This window comes from Sorex fumeus, unplaced genomic scaffold (assembly GCF_029834395.1).
Source record: "Sorex fumeus unplaced genomic scaffold, SorFum_2.1 ptg000030l, whole genome shotgun sequence".
Lineage (NCBI taxonomy): Eukaryota > Metazoa > Chordata > Mammalia > Eulipotyphla > Soricidae > Sorex > Sorex fumeus.
Genome location: NW_026606087.1, coordinates 18,158,728 through 18,185,571, shown reverse-complemented (window position 1 = coordinate 18,185,571; position 26,844 = coordinate 18,158,728). Strand labels below are relative to the sequence as shown.

The window sequence follows — 26,844 nt, the reverse complement described above, 5'->3', positions numbered from 1 at the left end:
CACTTGGTCCTGGTGCTCACCAGGGGCTGCACACTTTAGGAGCAAGGCTCAAACTGAGTTGTGGTGCACTGAGGCAGCACACATGGTTAGTGGCGGTACTGGGGATCACAAACATAATGCCACTGGATTGTATCCAGCATGTGTGCAGTGCCAGAGCTGGGACTCTTGGCCCCTGGCAGATAGACATGTGCTGTATCAGTGAGTCAGCCATAGGCCCGTCTTCCTCTCTTTGCCCCAGCACACAAGTGCACGGTCTCCTAGGAAGGATTTTTCCCCCTTATCGATTGCAGTGAAATAGCACAGCAGGTAGGGAGTTTGCTTTGCATGCGGCTGACCTGGGTTCGATTCCTCCGTCCCTCTTGGATAGCCTGGCAAGCTAACAAGAGTATTCCGCCCACATGGCAGAGCCTGGCAAGCTCCCTGTGGCATATTCGATATGCCAAAAACAGTAACAAGTCTCACAATGGTGACATTACTGGTGCCTGCCCGAGCAAATTGATGAACAACTGGAGAACAATGCTACAATGCTATCAATTGCGGTAAATAGCTTTCTGTATAAGGCAGTTAGATCTAGATACAATAAGAAAGACAAGCAAAGAAATTCTTCTATTCCTTTGGGAAACATCAGCTTGTCTACACATACAGTTGGAGGAATTATTTATGGCTGTGAATAGTTAGCTTCAGTTTCTACCTTTCTGGAGATGCCCCTGGGATCGTAAGAGAAGGCTTTTGGAGAAATCACCCTTCATACCTCCTGTGTGACCTTTGAAGGTCACCACGCAGTTAGCATCTTCAGCTGACCAGATCTTCAGCTGAGCGTCCATTCCCCCACTCAGAACCACAAGGCCTGATGGGAAAAACCTGCAACAATTCACATCAAACACATGTCCTTCCAATACTCTCTGGAAAAACAAAAGAAAATTCCATGCTAGTTCTCTTGTCAAAGCCCCGAAGACCACTTACTTCCCAATCTGAAGTCTGTCCTATACAACATTCACATGCTGAGTTTCATGAGACCCAAATATTTCTAGTTCTAGTTCATTAGTCTGTCAGATAGTGTTCTAAGAATTGCTGGCTACGTCCCTGGACTTTAGCCAGAAGAGCTCTGGGTTTAAACCCCCAAATTCCCACAGCCATCCGTAGTCTAATTCTACATATAAGCCGACAAGACTGGAGAATGCTTTTACTCATCTCTTATATGTAAGCTGGAAAACTCAACCATATATTCAATATAAAGGGATGCTATTCTGTTTTGGAAACCAATCACTGAAAGCAAGTCGTGCCACTTTTTACCTGGTAATTCACTGGCCTGACTCTTCCATGTTCTAGTCCCTATTTTGTTATAGTGAGTCATCAAGCTTGACCATGGTTCTGAGACTACCAGATAGAAAATTAAATTATAATGTGACTTTTTTTTAATGAGCAACTCTTTCTTTCCATGATCCAGCTCAAGATTCTTTTCAGACCACCCTTCATGTAAAAAATCCAAAAAGTATACCCAAAGCCTTACTCTGAGCTCTCCATTGGCAGCCTGCCAGACCTTCATCGTCCCATCGGCACTACAAGACACACCAAGGCCTCCTCCACTGGAGATGTCCAAGCATGTTATCTGTCCAAAGACAAACCCATGAAAGTGACAAATCTTCAAATGCTCCTTTCCACTGAAGTACATTATGAATGCCCTTTGTTTCATACTCTGCACTAAAAGCATAAGTCAAATTAACATTCTGTAATTCATTTGGAGCCAAGTGACACTCATGTGCTCTTCGGGAGAATAAAAAATGCTGGGAGATTTGTGAGTCCTGATGACGTCTGTCCTCCAACACCAAGGACATGTGCTTCATAGTAAGGATGAATTGTTATCACCAATCTCCCAACAAGGGCACACCTTTCATTTCTCTAAACAAATAAGGTCTTATAATCTTCTATTGTCCCCTGCTTCAACTAAAAAGTTTTCTGGTATACCAAAAACATAAAAAAATTATAAAATAAAAATATGAAAGATAATAAGTATGGGGCCCTAGAGAAAGAACACACAGGGCACTTATCTTGCACAGAGCTGGCCCAGATAGATAGGCAGAAGGTTCAATGAAAGCGTCTAAGAATGGAACTGTGATTATTTTTAATATGGGCTATTACTAAAATTTTCACAACAGTTATCTTTTAAGATCGAAGAAATCTAAGTGATTTTTACTCTCTTTTACATTTCCTAAATTTGTTTGCTTTGGGGCCACATATGGCAGTGTACTGATGGTGCTTTAAAGACCATGCGGTGCTGGGGATCAAAACCCAAATTTCCTACGTGCAAAGCACATGTTCAGAAAATTCTGGAAATACAGCACCAAAAATCTTCTTTGGTACCATAAAGGTAAAGGTAAAGGCCCTCCCGTTGATCGTCGATTTGCTCGAGCGGGCCCAGTAACGTCTCCATTGGAGACTTTGTTGTTACTGTGTCTGGCATATCGAATACTCTCGGTAGCTTGCCGGGCTCTCCGAGAGGGGCGGAGGAATCGAACTCGGGTCGGCCATGTTGGCCGCTTGTAAGGCAAACGCCCTACCCGCTGTGCTATCGCTCCAGCCCTTTGGTACCATATTTCCTAAATTTTCATCACTGGAAAAAAAATATTTTTTTTGAAGAAAGGTAAAAAATATCCCCCCCCGCCCCCCCGCCAATGAATGAATTCTCCTTTTCTCTCTCTCTCTCTCTCTCTCTTTAATCATTGTTGTAATTACTGGAGATCACTCACTCGCATGACTGTGGTATTTGCAACGTTATGGTGCTTACTCACCAGCAGCTGCATTCTTTAGAGATGGTGCTTGCAAAAATCCTGGCTGTCATCTCACTAAGGGCTGCGTACTTCAGCTGTGGTGCTCGAACAAACAAGCAACTAGGGGTGCCAGAGCTGGTTGAGCTGTGTTACCACTTGTAATAATCACATATACCTTGTTGCAGAGCAAGGTATATCTATTGTGTCGCTGGGGGACCAAAGAGCAGAGACTATGCTTGGCACATGTGCACAGCACTTGGGATGGAAGTCATGGATTCATGTTTCCAAGGCAAAGCTTGTCACTAAGCCTCTGCGGGTACCAAAATGCTATCTTTTTTGTTTGTTTGTTTGTTTTTGAACCACACCCTGCAGTGCTCAGGGGATCATGCAGTGCTAAGGATCAAACCTGGACCTTCTATCTAATATGCAAGGCATGTACTCTAGCCCACTGGGCTCTCATCTCTCCAGTTTCCCAAAAGCTATCTTTTTAGGCGACACCCAGCAGTGCTCAGGGCTTACTCCTGGCTCTGTGCACAGGAATAATTCTCAGTGGGGCTCAGGAGACCATCTGGGATGTCAGTGACAGAATCTGAGTCGTGTGCAAAGCAAACACCTACCTACTATACTATTGCTCTAGCCCAAAAGCTATTGTTTTTAAGTGCCAGAGAGAGAGCACAGTGGGTAAGGCACTTGCCTTGCAAGTGGCCAACCCAGGTTTGATCTCCAGGACTACATATGATCCCCTAAGCAACTCCAGAGATGATCCCTGAGCACAGAGCCAGGACTAAGCCCTAAGCATAGTTGGGGTCTGACTCAAAAAAACAACAAAAAAGTAAATGCCCCAGGAAAAAAACTGGATAATTTTAATAAAATCAGTTTCTTTTAACAAAATCTATTTCCCTCTTCTGCTTCCTGAATCTCTCTTTCATGGTACTTGAAAGGGCTTCATTACAAAGTCTTTCAAAAATTATTTTTCAAAATCATGTGCATGGGAAATCACCAAAAACAGTATTGCAAATTAGAATCTCAATCAATAAAAATATAAAATAATATTTTTAAAAAGGAAAAAATTTATTCCTCAATATACCATGATTTTAATTTTGAGAAAATATCAAGGATATTTTCTTGATGCCCTTGATATTTTCCAAAAGAGCCAGAAATGTAAGCAGTTCAAATAATGCAAACATCAGCTACTTTTATTATCTAAGCTGGTGAGTAGCTCTGCTAAAACACGTAGAAGGAAATTTTACACAGTTCCTTCCTCTAAGATTTGTACACATATTTTATAAAGCCACAAACTGCTTTTGCTAAATATATTTCTTCAGCTGTGCTACCTTTCAATGCATGTTAAATGAAAGACATTAATTATGCATACGTGTGTAGCACTAGATAGAAAAATGAAAAATAGGCTATTACATTTTCACCTTATTTAAACAAGATACTTACACTCTTTCCATGAATTCTGGAAAATGTAGTATATGGTGCCAAAAACTTTGAAGATGCATTTTCTTTTGGACATGAAATATGAATGCTTTTCTAAATAGAAAGGGAAAGATAAAATTCATCAGTAAAACTACTCTCTGAGAATCAAAGTCAAAGTTTCATTTAAAAAAAGATGGGGGAGGCACAAAAGAGATAGTACAGTGGGTAGGGCACTTGCCTTGCACGCAGTGGACCAGAGTTCAATCCCTGGCATCCTTATCGTCCCCCGAGATTGCCAGAAGTGATCCCTGAATCCCTAAGCCCAGAGCCAAGAGTAATACCTGAGCAGAGGTAGGTGTAGCAAAAGTCCCAAAATAAATAAATAAGAAGAGATACTTGATTCAAAGAATAAAATAAAAACTGATACTTGATTCAGCTGTGGGAAAAAATTTAGGTATGTCTGTAATACTTGGGCATAAAGATCTATATTTTCTTTTCTTCTCTTTTTTGCTTTTCTGGGCCACACCCAGTGATGCTCAGGGACTGAAGATCAAACTCAGGGTCTCATACATTACCAGGCATATGTTCTACCCTGTGAGTCGCATCCTTGGCTCTCAACTAAAAGTTTAACAAAACCTACAAAACATACATATTATGTATTTCCACATACATATTATGTATTTCCAATAAAAGATTACAGTCAGAGTGGAAATGTGCTTCAAAGAGTTAAAATACACAAAGAATCTCAAAGATTAAGAAAAAAAGAAATGTAAATAGCCCATTATTTTATTTAAAAAGTCATTTTAACTTTATTTTGGTAATACTCAATGGTGCTCAGGGCTACTCCTGGCTCTGTGCTCAGGGGTTGTTTCTGGCAGTGATGCAGAACATCAAACCCAGGCCTTCAGCATCCAAGGAATGAGCTCAGCCCACTGTTTTAGCTCTTTGACTCATTGATAATAATACGTGTTACTACTAAGTATAGGCTGAAATATTTTAGAGATTTGAGTTTATTTTAACCTTTTCCCTCTCTTCCTTTCCCTTTTGTTGTTGCAGTGACCCTGGGTTGCACAGATTCTTTGTTGTAGGGTGTACACACTTGGCTGTGGTGTGTACTGAGCTGGCACACATTAGTTTCAGTGCTTGCGCACACCTGGCTATGCACTGGACCTCACACACTGTCCCCAAAAGGAGAGCGTGCTTGGCAAATGTGGGTGGCCCTTGACATTCAATTCAGCCTTAAGCTTGCAAAGTGGACACTTTTCCTGCTGAGTCATCCCTAAAAATTTTAAATTTAAAAAATTGTGACCAACCCCAGCAGTTGCTCAGGTGCAACTACCAGCTCTGTATGTGGTACCCTGCTCCTGAAGGCACCTGGGAGACAAAGTCATGCTGGGGATCACACCTTGGCCAAACAGGAACTCAGCCCAAGGAACTATCTTGCCAGTCCTGTGTGGGCCATCCCCCCACCCCCGCTTTTTTTTTTAAGTAATTTTTGTGGTCACTAGAATAACTTAAATTATTTATGGGTTCACATTATCTACTTATTGGACAGTGCTGGAATAAGGAAGTTAAGAGGAAGTATGAGCTTCTTCTAGAAACTGCATCAAAAAATATCTGTCCTAGGGGCCAGAGATACAGTAACTTGGATTGAATTCCTGCCTTGCACATGGCCAACCCATGGCTGGATCCCCAGCACCTCATATGGTGCCCTGAACACTGCCAGGACTACCTGCTATACTGACTACCTGATCTGGCCCAGAAGTTATTTTTCCCTGTGTGAGCCAGATATGCTGCTGTGTGTGGCTCACAAAAGAACAAAACCAAAAATACCCACAAATATAATTGCATAAACATTTAAAGTAGATATAAAATACAAAGACTAAAGTAGATAGTGAGGTCTGCCATAATTTTGAATGCAGTACTAAGACATAAATCCTACCTTATTTATTTCATTCACAATGAATCCTTCTGAAGCTATAACCTCTGGGATGCCATCGAGGCCAAGTCCTTGACAAGTCAGGCTGCCATAAAGAGTTGGTTTCCCTAGATAGCACAAAGGAAGCATATCTCCAAAATAACAAGAATTGAACATTTTTCTCCCTTAAGAGCCAATTCAGGGTCTAGAGGGAGGGAAACTGGCTCTTGAAAGAAAAGAAAGCACTTGTGTTAAAAGAGAGATCAAGCAAAAAGAACCCTAGCCTTAGTGAACCTAATTTGGAGGGAAATCCACTGAAGGGTTAAAAGTCAGTAACAATAATTTAGAGATACAATAGAGACCACTAATACACTCAGCTCAACCTGAGGCTTACTGCTTGTGAAATGAAATGTTTCCAGAATAAAAGGTGAAGGACACCGTGCATATACTGATGCAGTGTGTATACATATGTGTGTGTGTTGTGTATACATATATATGTATGTATGTGAATGTATGTATATACATAATTCAAAGAGAAGAGTTAGACTTCTGTATCCAGAAAACTGGCTAAAGGAAAACACTGCTTCTGCAGTGACATAGGCTAATTAATATCTTATACAGGAACATGCAGAAGTTAGCATGAAATTTAAGGTATTCTATTCTTTTGCACTTTGTATATGAAGTTCCATAAATACACATATTTCTCACCTTTCTGCAGAACTATGAAACCTGAGATCTGAACAAAGGAGGGTGTCAAAATTACTTAGCAAATCACTGTGTACCAAACTGAAATTCTGTTCGAGTATGATGCATGTTGAAGCCATAACAGTTTCAAAGTGGTAGGACTTCTAACAGAGAGTGGGGCTTGAGAAAGCCAAGAAGATAGCATTCAATGTGGGAGATGTTAAAGCAAAGGATACTGTGAGTCAGAGAGAGGCATGTTAAGAATAAAAGAAAATCAGAACCGGGCTGGAGTGATAGTAGGTAGGGTGTTTGCCTTGCACATGGCTAACACGGGTTCGATCCCCGGCATCCCATATGGTTCCCTTGAGCACCAGGCAGGAGTAATTCCTGAGTGCAAAGCCAGAAATAACCCCTGAGCATCACCAGGTGTAGCCTGAAAACCAAAAGAAAGGAAAAAAGAAAAAAAGAAAATCAGAACCAAGAGATAGCTCAATCGGCTGAGCTCACACTTTGCATGCTAGAGGTCGGAGTTTGAGCCCCTGCACTGCATGGTACCAAGAGTAGTTCCTAAGCACTGTCATGTGTAGTCCAGAAGCAGAAATAATGAACGACAGGGTTGGAGCGATAGTACAAAGGGAAAGGCGCTTGCCTTGCACATGATCCACCTGGGCTCCATCAATCTCCAACACCACATGTGGTCTCCCAAGCCCTGCTGGGAGTGATCCCTGACAGCAGAGCCAGGAGTAAGCCCTGAGCATTGCTGTGTGTGGCCTCAAACAAAATAAATATGCACTCAAAATTGATTTCTCATTAAATAATAAATTATTGTATTAAGATATCAAGGTAAAATAAAAATAACTTATGAGATAATGGTGGAGGAAAGTGAGCACTCTGGTGGAGGGTGTGGTGTTCAACCTTCTATGTATGAAACTCTACCACTGAAAGTACTGTGTCTCAAAATCATGGTGTCTCAAACAAAATTTTTTCTTTAATATATTTATTTGGGCTGGAGCGATAGCACAGCGGGTAGGGCGTTCGCCTTACAAGCGGCCAACATGGCCGACCCGAGTTCGATTCCTCCGCCCCTCTCGGAGAGCCCGGCAAGCTACCGAGAGTATTCGATATGCCAGACACAGTAACAACAAAGTCTCCAATGGAGACGTTACTGGGCCCGCTCGAGCAAATCGACGATCAACGGGAGGGCCTTTACCTTTTTACCTTTTTAAATATATTTATTTATTTATTTTTGGCTTTTTGGGTCACACCTGGCAATGCACAGTGGTTACTCCTGGCTCTGCAGTCAGGAATTACCCCTCACGGTGCTCAGGGGACCATATGGGATGCTGGGAATCGAACCTGGGTTGGCCGCGTGCAAGGCAAACGCCCTACCCACTGTGCTATTGCTTCAGCACAAGTTTAAATGTATTTAAAGGTCAGTCATAGCTAGAGTGCATGATTTTCAAGACGGAGCCTTGGGCCAAATCCCTAGTACCACATCCCAGTACACTAGAGTCCCACTGGGAATGACCTGCAAGCACTGAGCTGGAAATAGCCCCAGCACCACTGGGTGTGGCCCCCCCCAAAACCAAAAATATCAATAACTATAATAAGTAAAATAAAACTTCCCCCGCATATTTAGTTTGGTTTTGGAACCACACCCAGCTCCTCTGCCCTTTCCTTTTCTTTTGTTTTGGGGTCACACCCAACAATGCTCAGGGCTCACTTCTAGCTCTGCACTCAGGAATCACTGCTGGTAGGCTTGGGAGAACACGTAAGGTGCTGGGGAATGAACCCGGTTTGGCCATTTGCAAGGTTAAACCCTACCTGCCATCACTCTAGCCCATAACTTTACCAAATATTTAGAAGGATCTTTATCTCATTTGGTCAGTTAAAACATAAGAGTGCCATTCAAATGAAAAATGATAGAATCTGGGAACTATCTGGATACCACAGGGTGAAGTGATGAGATTTTTCAATCTGAAACTTGGAATAAGAGTAACTTAAATGGAAAAAATCAAGAAGAAGCTATTTCAAAATAGAAATGCTTAACTTGTGTTTGAATGAAATCAAGATGCCAGGGAGAACACCATGTATAAACATCTAGCAAACAACTCTTCAGTCCCTGCTTGAACTTGAAGAGGTCAGGGCTAGAAATAACAGATTTAGAAATCATCAGAAAGGTTACAATCAAAGTACAGCTTACTGCTTAAGCTATAATAATGTGGCCCAAGGACCTGATTTAGATGAATCAGCAAGGTCTCCATGAATAAATCTATGGCTTCCTAACAGAAAACCAATCTGAAAGCTTTCTCCTGGGATGAAGGCATTTAGATGATATCAGTAGAATACCAATTGTCAAGAAAATTTAAAGATTATAAGCACCATGCAAAGAGTGTGGCTTAGGCAAAGTAGGAAGTTCTCTTTTAGAAACAGTAAATTCTCCTCTAGAAGGAAGGTATATATAGATTCATGAACAGTACCTGGGGGATGACAGCTCAGCCAGGCCTCTCCTTCATCCTTCCTGTGAAGAGACAAAAACCTAATTAAAGACTTACTCAATGACGAAAAGGGTGCAAGGGGAGAATGGGGATTATATAAGCTCCATTTTATTTATTAGTTTTACTTATTAAGTTTCTTGAGGAGGTCTACAATTTGCAGTGTCAAGAGTTACTCCTGGCTCTGACCTCAGGGATCATTTCTGGTTTCAGGGACTGGAGTGCTGGGGATCAAACCTGGGTAGGCTGAGTGCAAGGTAAGCACCTCACCTACCATACTATCTTTCCAGTCACATGGTCTTAAGTTTGGGACATAATCTAACATCTCATCCAATTACAGATTGTTTTTATTCTAAAACAAAGTTTACTCGTTGAAAAAATACTTGTGGTGTTATAGGTATTATAGGTGAATTAAATGAATGCTCATATATTGCATCAAAGACTTTCATTATTTCTTTTCAGCTCCACACCTTTGAAAATTAAGGTTTTATATTTAGATATTTACTAGAATCACTGTTAGCCAGGCCCCAAGCAAAACAATTTGCATGCCACATTATATGTGGCAACATGAATTCCCACAACTTAATGAAGTATCTTTTATTATCCTAACCTTACAGATAAAATCCTGAAGCTCACAGAAAAGTAATTTGCCTCAGGTCACCTAGCTGTAAAGCAGGAATCCAACCCTGGGACTTGTAAACAAAGGTCTGGTTCTTAGCACTTCATCCTGACTTTTGACATGTTTTAGAATGAACCTCTGGCAATCATCCAGATCCATGTTTGTTATCCTTAGGCTTGCAGGGTGTCGGAAGAAGTACCTACGCTTTTAAAGCATAAAGTTCAAGGCAGGCAGTAATTCTCTCTTCTATTAGCTGTATAGTTCATTATTTATTGGGTTTATGATTTTGGGCAAGTTACTTCTGATTATGATCCTGCATTACCTCATAGGCATCAACTGGCTCTCAATGAACTTGAGTGTTCATTCTGTGATGCTAAGCTGCATGCATGATACTTTGAATAGCCTAGAAATGAGTTGTTTCAACTCCATTAGGCTAGGTTTTATTCACCTTCACCACTGTTTCCATCTGACAAACCTGATTAGTAAGAACTGTTGCCCTTTGCGGCACTGCTATATGCTGCTAGAGTAATGACTTGCACGGTCTATGAATGCATGCAAAATGAATTTAGTGCATTTCCGTGGAAGTTGTCAGCATGAGGACAGGAACCAACCCCATATCTGAAGTATCTTTAACCTAGTATCCATCTAGGACAGGGCCTGGGAGTGGCTGGCGTTCCATGCACGGTTTTGTCCAACATTAGTAATATAGTACTAGGGGTCAAGTGGGATGGAACAGTCCATCACAAAATAGTCATGATGCATAACGAGGCTTGGCAAATAGGGTATTACTGCCAAATATTATGACTACTCAGCCAAGGTCGTCCTCCAGCTTATTCCTAGTTCCTGCGCGGAGATACAGCCTCAGGATTGCTCTTCCGAGAAAGAAAAACAATGACCATGTGCGTTTGCGACTTCCTTTCCTACCAGGCTCCCCTCAACACCTGATGAGATAATCCCTGTAACTATCTGGGGTCGGGCACGGCTCTCCTAAACGCAGTGGCAGCGTCCACTACCCGTCTCCTCCGTCCGGGGTCTGCGCCTGGCTTCACCTGATGGCTTGCGCCCAGTCGCTCTGAATCCTCAAAGGCGCCGCCATCTTGGCCCCGCCTCCATCAGCCCGCCTCTTCCGCTCTCTCCCGGAAGTGAGGGGCGGTGGCGAAGGCCGAAGGCGGGCTCCGTGGAGAGGGCACCAATGAAAATGCTGCCTCCCGACCTGCGCCTGCGCGCTCGCCACTAGCGGCTGGTTGGTTCCGGACTGCGGGGCCGGAAGAATTCCAAGTACCTGCACGACCCACGCTGCTGCGAATGCTCCTTCAGGGCGTCTAGTCCTTCTTGTTCGGTGAGCACCGTGTGCCGTCGTACCCGCACGCGCACGCGTCCTCTCCTCAGTGTGGGGAAGCATCCTCCGTTGACTCGGCCACCTGAATATTGCTGCTTTCCCGTCCTTGCATTCCTTCCTGTCCGGGCCAGCCTCGGCGATTCTGCTGCCGGGCTATTTAGCTTGCCCGGATCTCAAAGCAAGATCCTTCTTGTCTCCCCTAAGAGTGCGGTGGCGTTTGTTGATCCCAGCTGTATCCATGCACTTTTATTTAATCCTTGCAGTAATCCTGCGAATTGAATTTTAAGGAGGAAACTAAGAGATTGCATGATAAGGCGTGATGGGAATATTTGAGTCCTCATTAAAAAAAAAAAAATCTAGCAATCTTGAGCACTTTTCCATAGTGCTTGCACCAGGTTTGTCCCTTTTAAAGAACCTAGAGTGTATGCAGGAAGTGGAAACATGCACGATAACAGAAATTGTATGTAATAAATCCTCTGGACTTGCAGGCTCCTTGCTTTTTTTCTTGTTTAGTCTTCAGCCCTGTGTAGTAGGTATCTGTTTTTCAAGAGAGGTTACCGAGTGACTTGCCTGAGGTCACGCCAGTGAGTCAGTGAGGATGGTTTCCAGCCCAAGTTTTTTCAAAGTCATTCCCTGCCTACCCCTGACCCTTTATAGGTTATAGTGTCTCCAAATAAATTTTTGTTTGGGCTGTGAAGAGCTAAATCCTTCATGTGACTTACCCCATTGAATCCTATTGACCTCTAAAATCCCTGAAGTGACTTAACAAGGGCTTCCCAGGCTATTTTTTCTTTCTTTTTTTTTTTTTTTTGGTATGTTGCCCTTTGAATTTGTTATCTTATATTTATATTCTAGTCCCCAGTCCTTCAGAACTTCCAGTTTTCTCCTATGTCATATTTTTGTCACACCTCTTGCAGCTCTTCTGTTGACCAGGAATATTCTTTCTTCTATCACTGACTCCTTCTAATCTTTCCAAGTTTCGGTTTATAAGTCATTTCCTCCAGGAAGTCTTCCGTGCCTATTCCTGCTCTTAACCTGGATTAGGGTATTGCTCTACTGTGTTCTAGTCTGAGCTATTTCCACACTACTACACAGTGAACACTCTGTTGCCTAGATTATAATCTTCATGATGATACCAACTTACCTGTCCTGGTCACTCCTTTATCCTCACCTCTAGCATAGAGCTTGTGCATGATAGGTACATAAATCATTTGTTGAATGAATCACACAGAAAATGTAATGACAAGTCCTAGCTCCTTACAGCCTATCATGGTGAAATCAGTGCAAAGTTTGAATTCCTAGCTCTTGTCACTCTTGAGTTCCTTCTGCATGCTTCCTTAACAGAGGCTCTGCAGCAGATGATCTTGAGACCAAATACAGTTTATATTAATACAATTTATATTATACAGTTTGTATTTATATTACTTAGCATATAAGCTCATCTCTTGTCCTCACCCCTGCATGGTCTCCCCCAGCAACAATGAACTTTCTCCATCTTCCCATGTTAGACCTAGTTATTTTGATGTCTTCCAAGCATAAAATTGGTCTTTTCCAGCCTTTGGAGAAGCAAATATGAGTCAAGAAGAGAATTATTTGGGGGGTGGTCAGAGATAGCTTATCTAGAAAGGTGACTTTATCTTTTTCAATTTTTTTTTATCTAATTCAAATAGCAAAGTCAATTTGAGCATATTTGGTGCCATGCTAAAGATTCTCATACACTTTCCTTCTAATCTCACTTCAAGTCAGTTTTACAGGCCTACTTTCTGTCAGGTGTAGTACTGGGGGCAGGAAGGTGAATCTGGCCCATTGTCTGTCTTCATGTAGTTTTATCATCTCCTAGGAGAGACGAGGCATATAAATAGGGTATGAGCAATGGTTTGGTGAGTGTTCTTTATAGTAGAGGAACTCCACCAGAGTGAGAGTACAGTAGGTAAGGTACTTGCCTTGCACACGGCTAACCTGGGTTCAATCCCCAGCATCCCATATGGTCCCTTGTGCACTGCCAGGAGTGATTCCTGAGGGAGAGCCAGGAATAACTCCTGAGCAATGTCAGGTGTGACCCAAAAACAAATAGAGGAAGTCCATATGTAACTATGCCCCTGCTTTAATATTTTCTTCATTGATCTTCCAGAGATTACCCCCAAGATGTCAGCTCCAGGCCATGCATGGGTCCGAAGAGTGAAGAAGGAAGATGAGGAAGAAGACCCCCTGGACCAGCTGATCTCCCGCTCTGGCTGTGCTGCTTCCCACTTTGCCGTGCAGGAGTGCATGGCCCAGCACCAGGACTGGAGGCAGTGCCAGCCGCAGGTGCAGGCTTTCAGGAACTGCATGAACGAACACCAGAGCAAGCGGCGGGAGGAGCTTCAGAGAAGGAAAGAGCAAACCAGCGCCCCGCACTGAGACCTCAGACCATCTATGCCAGGTGGATGGCCCTGAAGAAACCAGCACCCAGCAAAATCAACAGGACGAAGAAATAGTAACAGTGGAAGTGTGAGCCAAGAAACAGAAGACCTAGGGAGAGTCTTGGGGCATGTGTATTGATAACCGAGGAGCTGTGGGTTTGGACATGAGTGAACGAAAGAGCTGCCCTGTATTCATGGCAAGATCAAACACGTCCTCGCCCTTCATATTTCCCTATTTTTAAATATTAGGCAATATTTGTCAAGTAAAACGAGTAAAGGGTTGTTATTCTACCTTGAGTCACTATGCCAAGTATTGATTACTTAGACATTTAAAAATAAATCTATAGAGGTCAGAATGATAGTACAGTCAGTAGGGTGTTTGCCTTTTGTGCAGTTGATTTGGGTTTGATCCCCAGCATTCCATATGGTCCCCAAACCCTCTTGGAGTGATTCCTGAGAACTGAGCTAGGAGTAAGTCCTGAGTACCACTGGGTATAGCCCAAAAACAAAACAAAAAGTAAATCTGTAAAGATTAGTTAATTTGGTCTTCATTTAGTCATAGGTTCAACAACAATAAGTTCTGTGACCTTCCCGTGGACCAGACACTGTTGGAAACTGACTTAAGGATGCTTAGTCTAATTTGAGAGAGAAATAAAAAGGAGGAGAGCCAGAGAGATGTTTACGTTGCTTAAGGTGCATGCCTTGTATGTGGCTGACCCTGTTTAATTCCTGGCACCACATGGTCCTCCCAACATTGCAGGATGTGGATGTGATCTTGATGGCTCCGAGCACTGCAGCACTGGCCTGTGCTTTCGAGCAAGCCAAGCATTGTGGGGAATAGCGTCTATTTAAAAAGACGGGCTGGAGCGATAGCACAGCGGATAGGGGTAGGGTGTTTGCCCTGCAAGCGGCCAACCCGGGTTCAATTCCCAGCATCCCATATGGTCCCCTGAGCACCGCCAGGAGTAATTCCTGAGTGCATGAGCCAGGAGTAATCCCTGTGCAATTCTGGGTGGGACCCAAAAAGCAAAAAAAAAAAGACCAGATTTCGGTCTTAGAACAGTAACTGGGTATATATCAAAAGACTAAGGGGTTAGAAGATAGTACAGCAGGTAGGACACTTGCCTCACATGTAGCCAATCTGTATTTGATCCCTCTTATCTCATGTGGTCCTCTGAGTCTGCCAGGATTGATTCCTGAGTGCAGAGGCAGGAGTGTGGCTCCAAATATCTATGGGGTACTTAACCCAAGCTGGTTGACTGCAGAGTTTCTTCTCAATCCCTACCATATGTTTCCTCAAATTGCACTGACTGCCACTTAACTAAATGTCTAACAACAGTTTGCTGAACATCTCAGGCTCTGTTTTTATTTCAATAAAAGTAACTTCCTCATAGGCATCCAAACTAAACCTTCTTCATAGAGTTATTAAAAAATGAGATAGGGGATGGAGAGATAGTACAGGGGGTAAGTTGCTTGTCTTGCACGCAGCTGACTTCCTTTCCATCCCCAGCATCCCATAAGGTCCCTCATGCACTGCCAGAGCATCACCAGGTGTGGAAAGGATGGAACGAAGGAAAGATGGCTCAAGACTGCTGCTTGTGATTCTGCAATAGAACTTTGGAAACCTAAAAGTAAGAGTGTCCTAGTTTCATTTATATTATCTCGATTCCTTCTAACACTCCAGTAGCTCCCCCTACTGAGGAGGAAATAAAGTCAAATTGAGGAGCAAACACCAAGTGTATACATTCTTGTAAGTTTTGCACTGGGCTCTACTCTGGGCTCTCACAAGCAAATTGTGCTCAGTGCAGATAGTAATTACACACACACACACACACACACACACACACACACACACACGCATGGGGGTGGGAAACTTTTTTATTTTTTAACAGGGGTGGGAAACTTTTAAAATATATCCAGAAAAGGAAATTCACCATTGTGACTTAGATGGATAGACTTTTCTTTAGTCTTGCTCTGCAGAGTACGGCTATGCAGATAACGTTTTTTAGTTTCTGTGCCTCTTTCATACAATACACCTGCCTCTGCAGAGAAGCTTGGTGCCAGGAATCAGGTGGAGAAACTGGCTGGGTGCTCTTGGCTAGGCCTGGAGAGACTCATGATTTGACTTTTCCCTACAAGGTCCTTGGTGGGGGACATGGCCTGTGCTCAGTGGAAAGGTGCACTGTAATGTGTTTTACAGGATGAGTAATAGGATACTATTCCCACTCTCCCTCAGGTAAAGTTGCCAGACTTAGTCCTTGGGTTGCTGACTTAAGAAATCCAAAGAGAACTGGAGCGAGTCCAAGCTGAAACCCTTGCGTTTCCACTGCTCGGAACACTAGGGTTCACGGCTCTGCTCCAGAGGAACTTACAGCAGCCAGAGGAAATGGAAGTACACCTTGCATTCACTAGCAGTTACCTCTGGAATGGGTCTTTGTTTTTCAGAGCTTCAGCATCTTTCAGAGCTTCTGCATTGTCTAAAGGGTAAGCTGAGTCCCTAAACCTAAGATGTCTAAGAAAAATAAGTTATTCCAGCAGGATTATAAGAGCTAGATAGACAATTTCAGATTCTCCAGGGCACAATGTACAGATGGAAGAAACGCAGACATACTGGCTGCCTCTGTCTGCACTGCCTCAGTCTACAGTGTTTTTCCAGCAGGTCAAGGGCTAGCCAGAGGTAGCCGGTGCAACTTGATTTCTTTCCTCAAATTCACTAATAGTTTTCTAGAACCTGCTCCCCCATGGGGTGCGGGGGGATTGATTGATTGACTTTGCTTTTGGGGGTCACACCCAGCAATGCACAGGGGTGACTCCTGGCTTTGCACTCAGGAATTACTCCTAGCAGTGCTCGGGGGACCATATGGGATGCTGGGGATCGAACCCAGGTCAGCCACATGCAAGGCAAATGCCCTACCCATTGTGCTATCGTTAATGGGCTGGAGTGATAGCACAGCGGGTAGGGTGTTTGCCTTGCACGCGACCAACCCGGGTTCGATTCCTCCACCCATCTCGGAGAGCTACTGAGAGTATTCTGCCCGCACGGCAAAGCCTGGCAAGCTCCCCGTGGCGTATTCGATATGCCAAAAACAGTAACAAGTCTCACAATGAAGACGTTACTGGTGCCCGCTTGAGCAAATCAATGAACAACTGGAGGACAGTGCTACAGACACTAACATCCTAGAACCAGAGAGGGCGTCTCTGAGCACTGCTACTGTTGAACTAGCCAACAAGTGGAGATTCCATTGGTTCATTGTTTTGTTTTTTCTTTGCAACTAAACTATACCTTTTTGTTTGCTTTTTATTTTGTTTTTGGGTATATCTGGCAATGCTCAGGGCTTTCTCCTAGCTCTGCACTCAGAAATGACTCTTGGCGGTACTTAGGAGGACCATATGGAATGCCAAGGATCGAACCAGGTTTGACCACATGTAAGGCAAGCACCCAACCAGCTGTACTATCGTTCTGGTCCATAAAATATACCTTTTAAGAAACCAGTTTGGGCCAGGGCTGTGGTTCAGTGGTAGAGCACTTGCCTTGCATTGTAGGGCTCTGTATTCAATTCCTGGTAATGCCTCTGATTTTGCCAAATGTGACCCCCTGAGCTGGGAGTAACTATCAAACACCACCAAGCCCCCCAAAAAAACCACAGCTGGTAATTTTGAGATTCCTAAAGTGAAGGAACAAGGCAGGAGCCCAGAGGAAAGAGACTAAAACATGAAGCTGAGGAATCAAATGGTCTTAATTAGGAAAACTGACCTAGGCATTTAGTCCTTCTTTAGAATTGCCAATCTATGTAAAAATCCTTTTCTAAAAGGCTCTGTAAGGTGCATTGAGCCAGGAATGTACTGACTATTAGGTTGGCCCAGGGACTCGGGTAGTACCATCTGCCTAAGGGGCTCGTTAAATCATGGCCCAGGGATTTCTCATTATTCCCAGGATTTCTTCATTTCTGAAACCTGCTCCAAAGCCCTGGAGCCAGCCTATTCCTAACCGCAGACTTCCTGTGCATCACTATAATTCCACCCCAGAATGCATATAGGGTGTGCCTTCACTGGGGCTTTCAGACCGGTGAACCTCATCCAGGAGTATTTCAACAAACCCATTCCAGCCTGATTTTTCTTTTGGTTCTCTCTTTTTTTTTTTTCCTGTGAGCCTGTTCCCAGACTTTTCAATGACTTGGAATTATGTCCTGGGGGGTGGAGAGTGCTTTGGAGGGGCCATACCCAGTGGAACTTGGGGTTTACTCCTGGCTCTGTGCTCAGGGATCACTCCTAGCAATGCTTGAAGTGAGTGAGTGCTGAGGGTGGAACTCAGGTCAGCTGTGTGCAAGCTCCCTGCCTGCCTTCCTGCCTCCTATTTCTCTGGCCCCTGGAAGGTAACTCATCTGTAAAATAAAAACCAAAACAGACTCATCAGAGGTTTTGTACTTAACCCAAATGTATTAGAGTCCAAACTGGAAATCGGTCATTCTGGTTTTGTTTGTTTTTGTTTTGGGGGTCACACTAGAGATGCTCAGGAGTTACTCCTGGCAGTGCTCTGGGGACCACCTGGGATGCCAGGGGAACAAACCCAGATTGGCCGTGTGCAAGGCAAACGCCCTTCCCGCTGGACTAACACTATGGACCAAGCCAGCAATTCTGACCCCCACTCTGTTGAGCTTCCCTGTCTCTGTCTTGCCTGTCCCTTGTGTTTTCACGGTAGTTCTTGGCACAGATTAACCCTGTCTGGAACCTTTGAAAACCAGTAGAATACTTCAGGATTGAATTACTGATACATGCAATATATGAATAAAACATTAGGGCAAATGAAAGAGTCAAACCCAAAAGGGTACATGCAGGACGATGTTTATATATAGTACTAGATAGGCAAAATTAACATGACTCTAGGAATGAAGTCAGTGGTTGCTTCTGGGGAAGGATGACTAGGAAAGAACGTTAGGGATTTTTCTGGGGTAATGGAAATGTTCTTTAATAGAAGTGAAGGTTTTGGCCTGAACGATGGTTCAAAGGAATGGAGCATATATGCTTTGCATATAGAAACCTGGGTTTGAGCCCCACCACCGGATGGTCCCCTAACCACTGCTAAGTGTGCCTCTCACCCCCAATAACAGCCACACACACATACAAAAAGTGTAAGCTTCATGGATGACTTCGTTTTAAAAAACAATCGAATACACACTTAAGCTTAAGCTTTCTGTGTTTCACTATGCATGGCAGAGCCTGGCAAGCTACCCGTGGCATATTCTATATGCCAAAAACAGTAACAATAATGGTCTCATTCCCCTGACCCTCAAGGAGCCTCCAATACGGTAGCGTTGGAAAAGACAAGTAAGGAGAGGCTGCTAAAATCTCAGGGCTGGGACGAATGGAGGCGTTACTGGCACCCAAATGGGTAAACCCATGAATAAGAAGGGTGGATGACAGTGATACAGTGATACAGTGTTTCACTATATATACAGTATATCTCCATGGAAACAGTATTTGTTTTTTTTCTGGGGTGGGGAGAAGTTCACATCAAATGGTGCTCAGGAATTGCTCCTGATTCTGTGTTCAACGAACACTACTGGTGGGGCTCAGGGGACCATATGGGGTGCTGGAGATTTAATCCGGGTTCACCATATGCAATGCAAGCACCTTATCTGCTGTTACTCCGGCCCCTGAAAAGTTTTTTCGTTTGTTTTGTTTTGTTTTGTTTTTAATATGCTGCAGCTTAGAAGGAAAAATAATCTAACATTTACTAAGTGCTTTCCCGGACCATTATCTCCAACTCAAACTCTTTAAACTAGATTATTTTCACTTGATACATCAGCTGAAGATTTAAGAGCTTTAAATAACTCCCCTGAGGTCTCAAACTAAATAGAAACTAGGAATAGCTCCGTTTTCTCCACCTCTTACCTTTACAATTGGCTGTTCAGGGAGGGAGGTGGAAGGATCATTTTTCTCTTTCTATTATTCCCCCCTAGGGTCTCACAGATAATTTATTACTGAGTTGGCAACCAGCTACAGAAGCCAAGAATTAAAACAGATTTCCTAGTAAAACAAACAAGATTCCAGACTTGTGGTACCTTCCTCCGCTGGTGTGTAAGATCCTAGCGGCCTGTCACAGCAGATGCACACGTATCTCCTCTGAGACCCTCTTACAGACTCAGCTTGGTTCTCCTCCAGAACCTCCTCTTGGAGTTGTACCTAATCTTATTACCAGTTTTCTTCCCAATCCACTGAGAAATGAGCCGATTCTGCTTTTTGTTTCGTTGTCAGGAACCGCTTGATCCTAAAAGTCTTGTGAAGAAGAAATGGTAAGGAAGAGCCACATTTGCACAGCGACCAAGGCAGAGAAAAGAAAAGGGTGGAAGGATGTTCAAGAGCCAGGAAATGGTGTTTCTTGGGCCTTCGCTGTCACGTGACCCAAAGAAACACCCTTTCCTTTTGGGACCTCACTCAAGTCATCTGAAAGTCTAACTGTTTTTGTAACTCTTGGGTTCTAGCAATCAGATTATCTCTTGGTTTTGTTCTGTTGTTTTTTTTTTCTTAGCTTTTTGGGTCACACCTGGTGATGCACAGAGGTTACTTCTGGCTCTACACTGAGGAATTACTCCTGACGGTGCTTGGAGAGCCATGTGGGATGCTGGGAATCGAACCCAGGTCACTCACGTGCAAGGCAAATGCCCTATCCGCTGTGCTATCACTCCAGCCCCAGGTTATCTCTTGTCCCTCTGACCGGGATGAGGCATTATGAGCAGTTTCCATTTCTGGACAAAGCAATAATAAGCAACAAAAGCTCTTTGACTCTGGTGAGGGTAAGTCATCAACTAGGTCAGTGACACAGAGCTCCAAGATGACAGAACCCAGCTGCCTCCTATTTGAGAGATAAGCCTGACTCATCGCTCAGAGATGTAATAGAGAGGGGTAGAAGGGAATCCAGAGAGCTGAGTCCTACTGGCTGGCCCTGAGGAGCCATGACCTGTGTTAAGTACTGCCTGGTATAGACCCTTACCCTCGACACTTGCTTAGGGAGAGGGTTAGGGACTAGGGAACTGACTCAAAGGGCTGAGCACAGGCTTTGCACACAGGAGGTCTGGGTTCAACCTCTGGCACCACATGTCCCCAAGCACCCCTGGGAATGACTCCTGAGCACTGCAGCAGGAGTAACCACTGAGGATTAAAAATAACAAATGAGAGGGAGAATGTGTGAGAGGGAGGCTGGGTCTAAGGTCCTTCATCTAATACTTTGTCAGTTTATGAAATCCTGTGCCCTACTTTCACAACTAGTAACAAGGGAAAGGAAGCAACTGAAGAGTGATGTACTCAGTATTCCTCAGTGATGCTCATGTGACATTACCCACTGCTCCTGTGATATGAAGGTGATGTGTGTGGATTTCTACATTGCTTATTCACATTTTTATCTCCAGATTATTACACATCCACAACTTTCCACTCATCTGTTGCCTCTGTTTTTTCATTTAACCTAAAGAACACTTAGCAATTAGCAATTCTGCAACCAAAACTAGTCCTTGCTGGAAAATTCTGCCCACACTTCCCGTGGGCTTAGAAGTCCTGACCTGCTGAGCCTTGCACTTGAATTCAGAGAAGCATTTTAAGTGAGGGTGCCTGTCATCCCGACAGCCTCTCACACTATATCTTAGGAGGAATCTAAGTTTCTTGGGGCTAGAGTGGCTGTACGTTGGGAAGGGCACTTGTCCTGCATGCAACTGACCTAGATTCGATCCCTGGCATCCCACATGGTCCCCCAAGCCTGCCAGGAATGATCCCTGATCACTGCTGAGTGCCGACCCAAAAAAAAAAAAAGGGGGCCAGAGAGATAGTATGGTGGGTCAGGTACTTGCCTTGCACACAGCTGACCCAGGTTCAATTCCCAGTATCCTATATGGTCCCCTGAGTCCTCCAGGAGTAATTCCTGAGTGCAAAGCCAGGAGTAACCCCTGAGCACTGCTGGATGTGGTCACCCCCACACTCACCCCCCACACAAAATTTTTTTTAAGGAAAAATGAAAGTTATGAGTTTCTTGTTGCTTTTGGAAATTAAGAGGAAAAACAAAAATCACCAGGGGCTATGCTGTGGCTCAGTGAAACAATACATGCTTTCTGAGGCCCCAGGTTCGATCCTTGGCACCACACACACACACACACACACACACACACACACACACACATGACAACATCAGAACTAAAACTGATGGGTCTCAGAAAGTACCTACAATGCTGAGAACACTCTGAGCTCTGAGGCTTCTGCATTAGGGGTACCCAGAGACACAGTGAGGTACAGGGAAGAGATGCCTGTCACTTACCAGCTGTGTTGATGCAGAAAGTTGTTCTATCTTTCCAAACTGCAGTTTCTTCTAAAAAACTAGGGTAATACCATCAAACTTAAAGATAATATAAAATAAACAACATTCCAATAAAATGACATCATGGGGGACCGGAGTGATAGTACAGCAGGTAGGGCATTTGCCTTGCATGGAGCCAACCCGAGTTCAATCCCCAGCATTCCATATGTCCCCCGAACACCGGCAGAAATAATTCCTGAGTGCAGAGCCAGGAGTAACCCTTGAGCATCACTGGGTGTGACCCAAAATAAAATAAAATAAATAGAAATATCGTAGTTTGGAATTGGAGAAATACTGGATGATCACTTCATTTATGTCACATAACAAGACAAAACAAGGGAATAGATGATACCAAATGATAAACTCTTGGCAAATGGTAACAAACTCTGGATTACAAAAGCCAAAGCCAAGCAATGTAGGGAATAGTTTGGGGGAATGATGAAGTAGGCTATGAAGTAATAGAAGGACCCCGGGAAAGGTCTTGAGCACATGGTAGTGGTGAGGTGCAGTAACTGTACCTCAAAACCAGAAACATTAACATTGATTATAAACATGTGACCTGTAAACCATAATAATAAATAAAGCCCTCCAGGGGTGGGGAGATAACTTAATGGACTGAGCACATGATCTGCTTGCAGGAGGCACTGTATGGTTCTCTGAACACTGCTAGGTAAAATCCTTGAGCACAGAGCTGGGAGTAGTCTCTGATCACTACCATGAATGGCCCAAAAGTATTAAAAAAAACTAGCCTCCTAAAATAAACAACGTCACTATTCTTAATGCATCAAATATTTATTATTAGTAAATAGAACATTCTAAACAATGAATGGGTGATTCTGATGCACATCTAAGTTTAGACTTAATGACTTAGATGCATGTGTGACAAAGTTTGTTTGCTTTTTGTTTTGGGGCAATATGCACTGGTGCTCAGTAGCTGCTCCTGGCTCAGACCTGACTCCTGACAGTGCTTGAGGGGCCATGCATGACAGGGAATCAAACCTAGGGCTCCTGCAGGCAATGCAAGTACTCCCACCATTAGCACTATCTCCCTGACAAATTTTCCTTTTCAAGTAACATTTTAATTGCGGTTTAACACATATAGAAGGGTACACATTTAAAAGATAGAACTGACTGAATTTTTTCAATTAAAAATTTAATTAAAGAACTGTGATTTACAAAGTTATTGATAGTTGAGTTTTAGTTGTTTTAGGCATATAATATTTCAACACCAATCCCACTATCGGTGTCCACTTCCCTCCATCAGTGTTCCCATATTCCCTCACCACCCAAACACTGGAGCGATAGCACAGCGGGTAGGGCGTTCGCCTTACAAGCGGCCAACATGGCCGACCCGAGTTCGATTCCTCCGCCCCTCTCGGAGAGCCCGGCAAGCTACCGAGAGTATTCGATATGCCAGACACAGTAACAACAAAGTCTCCAATGGAGACGTTACTGGGCCCGCTCGAGCAAATCGACGATCAACGGGAGGGCTTTACCTTACCTTTACCTTTACCCAAACACCTCCTGCCCAACCCCGCCTGTCAACCTGACAGGCACATCACGAAGTTCCAGTGTTTGCAGTTTAGATCTCATTTTTCCAGGGTTGTTGAGTCTGTGTTTTCGATTTTTGGCTACACCACTCACCCATATCACCAGCACAACTGCAACCCTGGCTTACGTCACTCAACATGATCTCTTCCAGTTTCAGCCAGCTTGCAGCAAATTGCATAATTTCATTGTTCCTTGCTGCTGTGTAGTATACCATTGTGTATATGTACCACATCTTCATAATCTATTTATCTGTCATTGGACACGTAGGCTGAATCCATGTCTTGGCCATTGTACTGAGTGCAGGAGTGAATACTAGTGTGAGTATGTCCTTTTGAATGAATGTTTTTATGTCCTGGGGGGTAGATGCCCAAAAGTGGAATTGCTGAGTCAGATGGCATTTCAACAATAAGATTACTGAGTCCTCTCCCTACTGTTTCCACAGGGGTTGCACTGACAACATTCCCACCAGCAGTGGATGAGAGTTCCCTTTTCACTACACCCCCACCAACAGATTGTTCCTATTTTCGATATGTGCCATTCTCACTGGTGTGAGGTGATATCTTATTGCCTGACAAACATTTTAAAAAAGGGTCATGTGAGGACTGTTTCAGCACTGCACTATCTGCCAAGCTACTCTGCCACCTTGGCATGAAAGCAGCCATGGCCAACATGTGAATGAGCGAGCAGGACCCTGTTCCAATAAACCCTTTTTTATAAACACAGGCAATGAGATTTCACAACATTTTAAGTGTACTAAATACCACTAAACTGTTCACTTTAAAACAGACGATAGCAATAGCACAGCGGGTAGGGCGTTTACCTTGCACGTGGCCAACCCAGGTTCGATTCCCAGCATCCCATAAGGTCCCCTGAGCACCACCAGAAGTGATTCCTGAGTGTAAAGCCAGGAGTAAGCCCTGAGCATCGCTGGGTGTGACCCAAAAAGAAAAAAAAAGTATAAAAAAAAGACGATTCTTTTATTAAAAAAAATTAAAACTGGCAGGCAATGGGATTTGGCTCATAGAAAGTAACCATGTGACTTCTGACCAAGATCAACCTTTAATTTTTACTTAACTTTTTCCAGGCAACCCTAATTAGCAGCTACATAACATCTATTTATGAATATTTATGAAGTTGCTCACTACCCCTAAAAGCAAGTCTTTATTTTTCCCGCTTACATACAAACCCTGAATCTATCTGGGGTTTTTTTCATATTCAAAACCAAAATCTAGCCATCCCACATGCCTTCTGCCCATAGTTTTTGTGCTTGTGTCATTTGTGGGGTGGGGTTGTGGACACACTTGGCAGTGCTCAGGAGACAGTATGTGGTGCCGGGGACCGAACAGGGGGCAAGCCACACACAAGAAAAATGCTTTAACCCCATACTATCTCTCCAGCCCCAAATAATTTGCATGAATTCTTTTTTTTTTTTAGGGGGGGGGGCGTTAGGCAGTGCTATTGACTACTCTAGGCTTAGTGCTTAGGGGTCCTCTCGGTAGTGCATGGGAAACTTGCAGGGCTGATGCCTGCTGGCCAAGCATGCATTCAGCTCATCGAGCTATTTCCCTGGATCAGAATTTTTTGTGTTTTATTATCCTGGAGCTGGAGCGATAGCACAGTGGTAGGGCGTTTGCCTTGCACGCAGCCAACATGGCGGACCCGAGTTCGATTCCTCCGCCCCTCTCGGAGAACCCGGCAAGCTACTGAGAGTATCTCGCCCGCATGGCAGGGCCTGGCAAGCTCCCCCGTGACGTATTCGATATGCCAGACACAGTAACAACAAAGTCTCCAAAGGAGACGTTACTGGGCCCGCTTGAGCAAATTGACGAACAACGGGAGGGTCTTTACCTTTTACCTTTATGATCCTTTCTTAACTAAAGGATTGCTTTAAAACAGTTCTCAAACTTATTTGGGCTACAGTCCCTTTTTCAGGAAACAAACAAACAAAACCCAGGAAACCCGTATTATTGAGGTGGACAAACAGAAAACCAGCCCTCTCCAACTGCATCTGCAGCTACCAAGGAGTCCCAGGATAGTTCCGGGGTCCCCTGGGGGCCCATATACTCAGTATGGGAAACTTTGCCTATAATGATGAGTCCACTCTAACTAGAGAAATACTGAGGTTCTAGGCAAAAGTACCAGAGAGAATCTCTTACAAACCCTACACAGAACGGGGGGCATTGGTAGGGGAAGTGGACACTGGTGAAGGGATTGGCAGTCAAACATAGGAACACTGCATGACTGAAACTCAATCAGGAATAACTTTGTACCTTTGTAATTAACAGTGATCCAACAAATTTAAATAAATGAATTTAAATTAAAAAAAAAAAAACTTCACAGATGCCAGAGAGATACAAGAGTTAAGGCACTTGCTTTGCATGTGGCAGATCCCAGTTTGATCCCCAGCACCACATGGTCACTTAAGCACCACTGGAAGCAATCCCTGGGTGTGGTTAGATATGACAAAGGAAAAATAAAGTTCACAGGCTGGACTAACTTCTCACAAATACACACTCACTGTATACTATCAACTGTCAATTTTTATTAGTTTTGTTTCAAATAGTGACGTGGGCAAACATCACTTCCTCCACAAAAGAAGAGGAACTACGGGCTGTGGAAAGGATCCTGATGCCACCTGAGGGTCAGGGTCTCCTGCCGAACTCTGACAACCCACGACACTCCTTGGCACTATCACCAGGGATGGCAGGTAGGAATCTGCAACAAGCTAGTTCAGCTTAGCCAAGAGTTCTTCCAGTTCTGGCCGAGATTTGAATCTTCCCTTGAAGTCTTCTTCAGTGTGCTGGGAAGAAGAAAAAAGAAATTGAGTGGTAATCACTATGGAGCTTTCAGTTACCCCAATAAACTGAATAACAACATCAAAGGAGGACCCTCCATCCAGCTTCAACTTAAATGGACGCTCTACTATGTGCCAGATTTATATTTATATACGGTAAAGGTAAAGGTAAAGGCCCTCCCGTTGATCGTCGATTTGCTCAAGTGGGCCCAGTAACGTCTCCATTGGAGACTTTGTTGTTACTGTGTCTGGCATATCGAATACTCTCGGTAGCTTGCCGGGCTCTCCGAGAGGGGCGGAGGAATCGAACTTGGGTCGGCCATGTTGGCCGCTTGTAAGGCGAACGCCCTACCCGCTGTGCTATCGCTCCATAAAATTTATATATAAAAAAATTTATATATATTTATAAATATATATAAATTTATATTTATATATGAGAGTTGAATTGAACTTCCTCTGCGTTAAATCAGCTTAAGAGTTTGGGAGAGAAAACTGACATAAGAAGTACTAA

The 26,844-nt window shown here is 43.7% G+C and overlaps 3 protein-coding genes and 1 pseudogene across 4 annotated transcripts in view; 1 reads left to right on the top strand and 3 right to left on the bottom strand.

The window, feature by feature from the left end:
- Nucleotides 1–11,021, bottom strand: part of PAAF1 (proteasomal ATPase associated factor 1) — a 41,273-nt gene extending 30,252 nt beyond the window's left edge. For both annotated transcript variants that reach the window (XM_056115926.1, XM_056115927.1), the window contains exons 1-6: nucleotides 10,956–11,021; nucleotides 9,273–9,313; nucleotides 6,133–6,236; nucleotides 4,215–4,304; nucleotides 1,511–1,609; nucleotides 752–902 (exon numbers count right to left, since the gene is read on the bottom strand). In XM_056115926.1, the coding sequence (XP_055971901.1) occupies nucleotides 752–902; nucleotides 1,511–1,609; nucleotides 4,215–4,304; nucleotides 6,133–6,236; nucleotides 9,273–9,313; nucleotides 10,956–11,002 (532 nt within the window). In that variant the 5' untranslated portion in view covers nucleotides 11,003–11,021. The remainder of the gene's footprint in view (nucleotides 1–751; nucleotides 903–1,510; nucleotides 1,610–4,214; nucleotides 4,305–6,132; nucleotides 6,237–9,272; nucleotides 9,314–10,955) is intronic.
- A 128-nt stretch (nucleotides 11,022–11,149) lies between these two features.
- LOC130025069 (cytochrome c oxidase assembly factor 4 homolog, mitochondrial) lies at nucleotides 11,150–13,944 on the top strand. The gene is made up of 2 exons (XM_056115933.1): nucleotides 11,150–11,245; nucleotides 13,377–13,944. The coding sequence occupies exon 2, from the start codon at nucleotides 13,391–13,393 to the stop codon at nucleotides 13,643–13,645; it is 255 nt and encodes an 84-aa protein (XP_055971908.1). The 5' UTR covers nucleotides 11,150–11,245; nucleotides 13,377–13,390; the 3' UTR covers nucleotides 13,646–13,944.
- A 5,837-nt stretch (nucleotides 13,945–19,781) lies between these two features.
- On the bottom strand, nucleotides 19,782–23,753 carry LOC130025495 (60S ribosomal protein L39-like; annotated as a pseudogene).
- Nucleotides 23,754–26,070: 2,317 nt separating this feature from the next.
- MRPL48 (mitochondrial ribosomal protein L48) overlaps nucleotides 26,071–26,844 on the bottom strand; it is a 63,446-nt gene continuing 62,672 nt past the window's right edge. Inside the window, exon 8 of the mRNA XM_056115932.1 lies at nucleotides 26,071–26,339. Within this exon, the coding sequence (XP_055971907.1) occupies nucleotides 26,265–26,339 (75 nt within the window). The 3' untranslated portion in view covers nucleotides 26,071–26,264. The remainder of the gene's footprint in view (nucleotides 26,340–26,844) is intronic.

Excerpts from the sequence above, each read along its gene's own strand:
- LOC130025069 (XM_056115933.1), top strand. The coding sequence starts at position 13,391 with ATGTCAGCTCCAGGCCATGCATGGGTCCGAAGAGTGAAGAAGGAAGAT.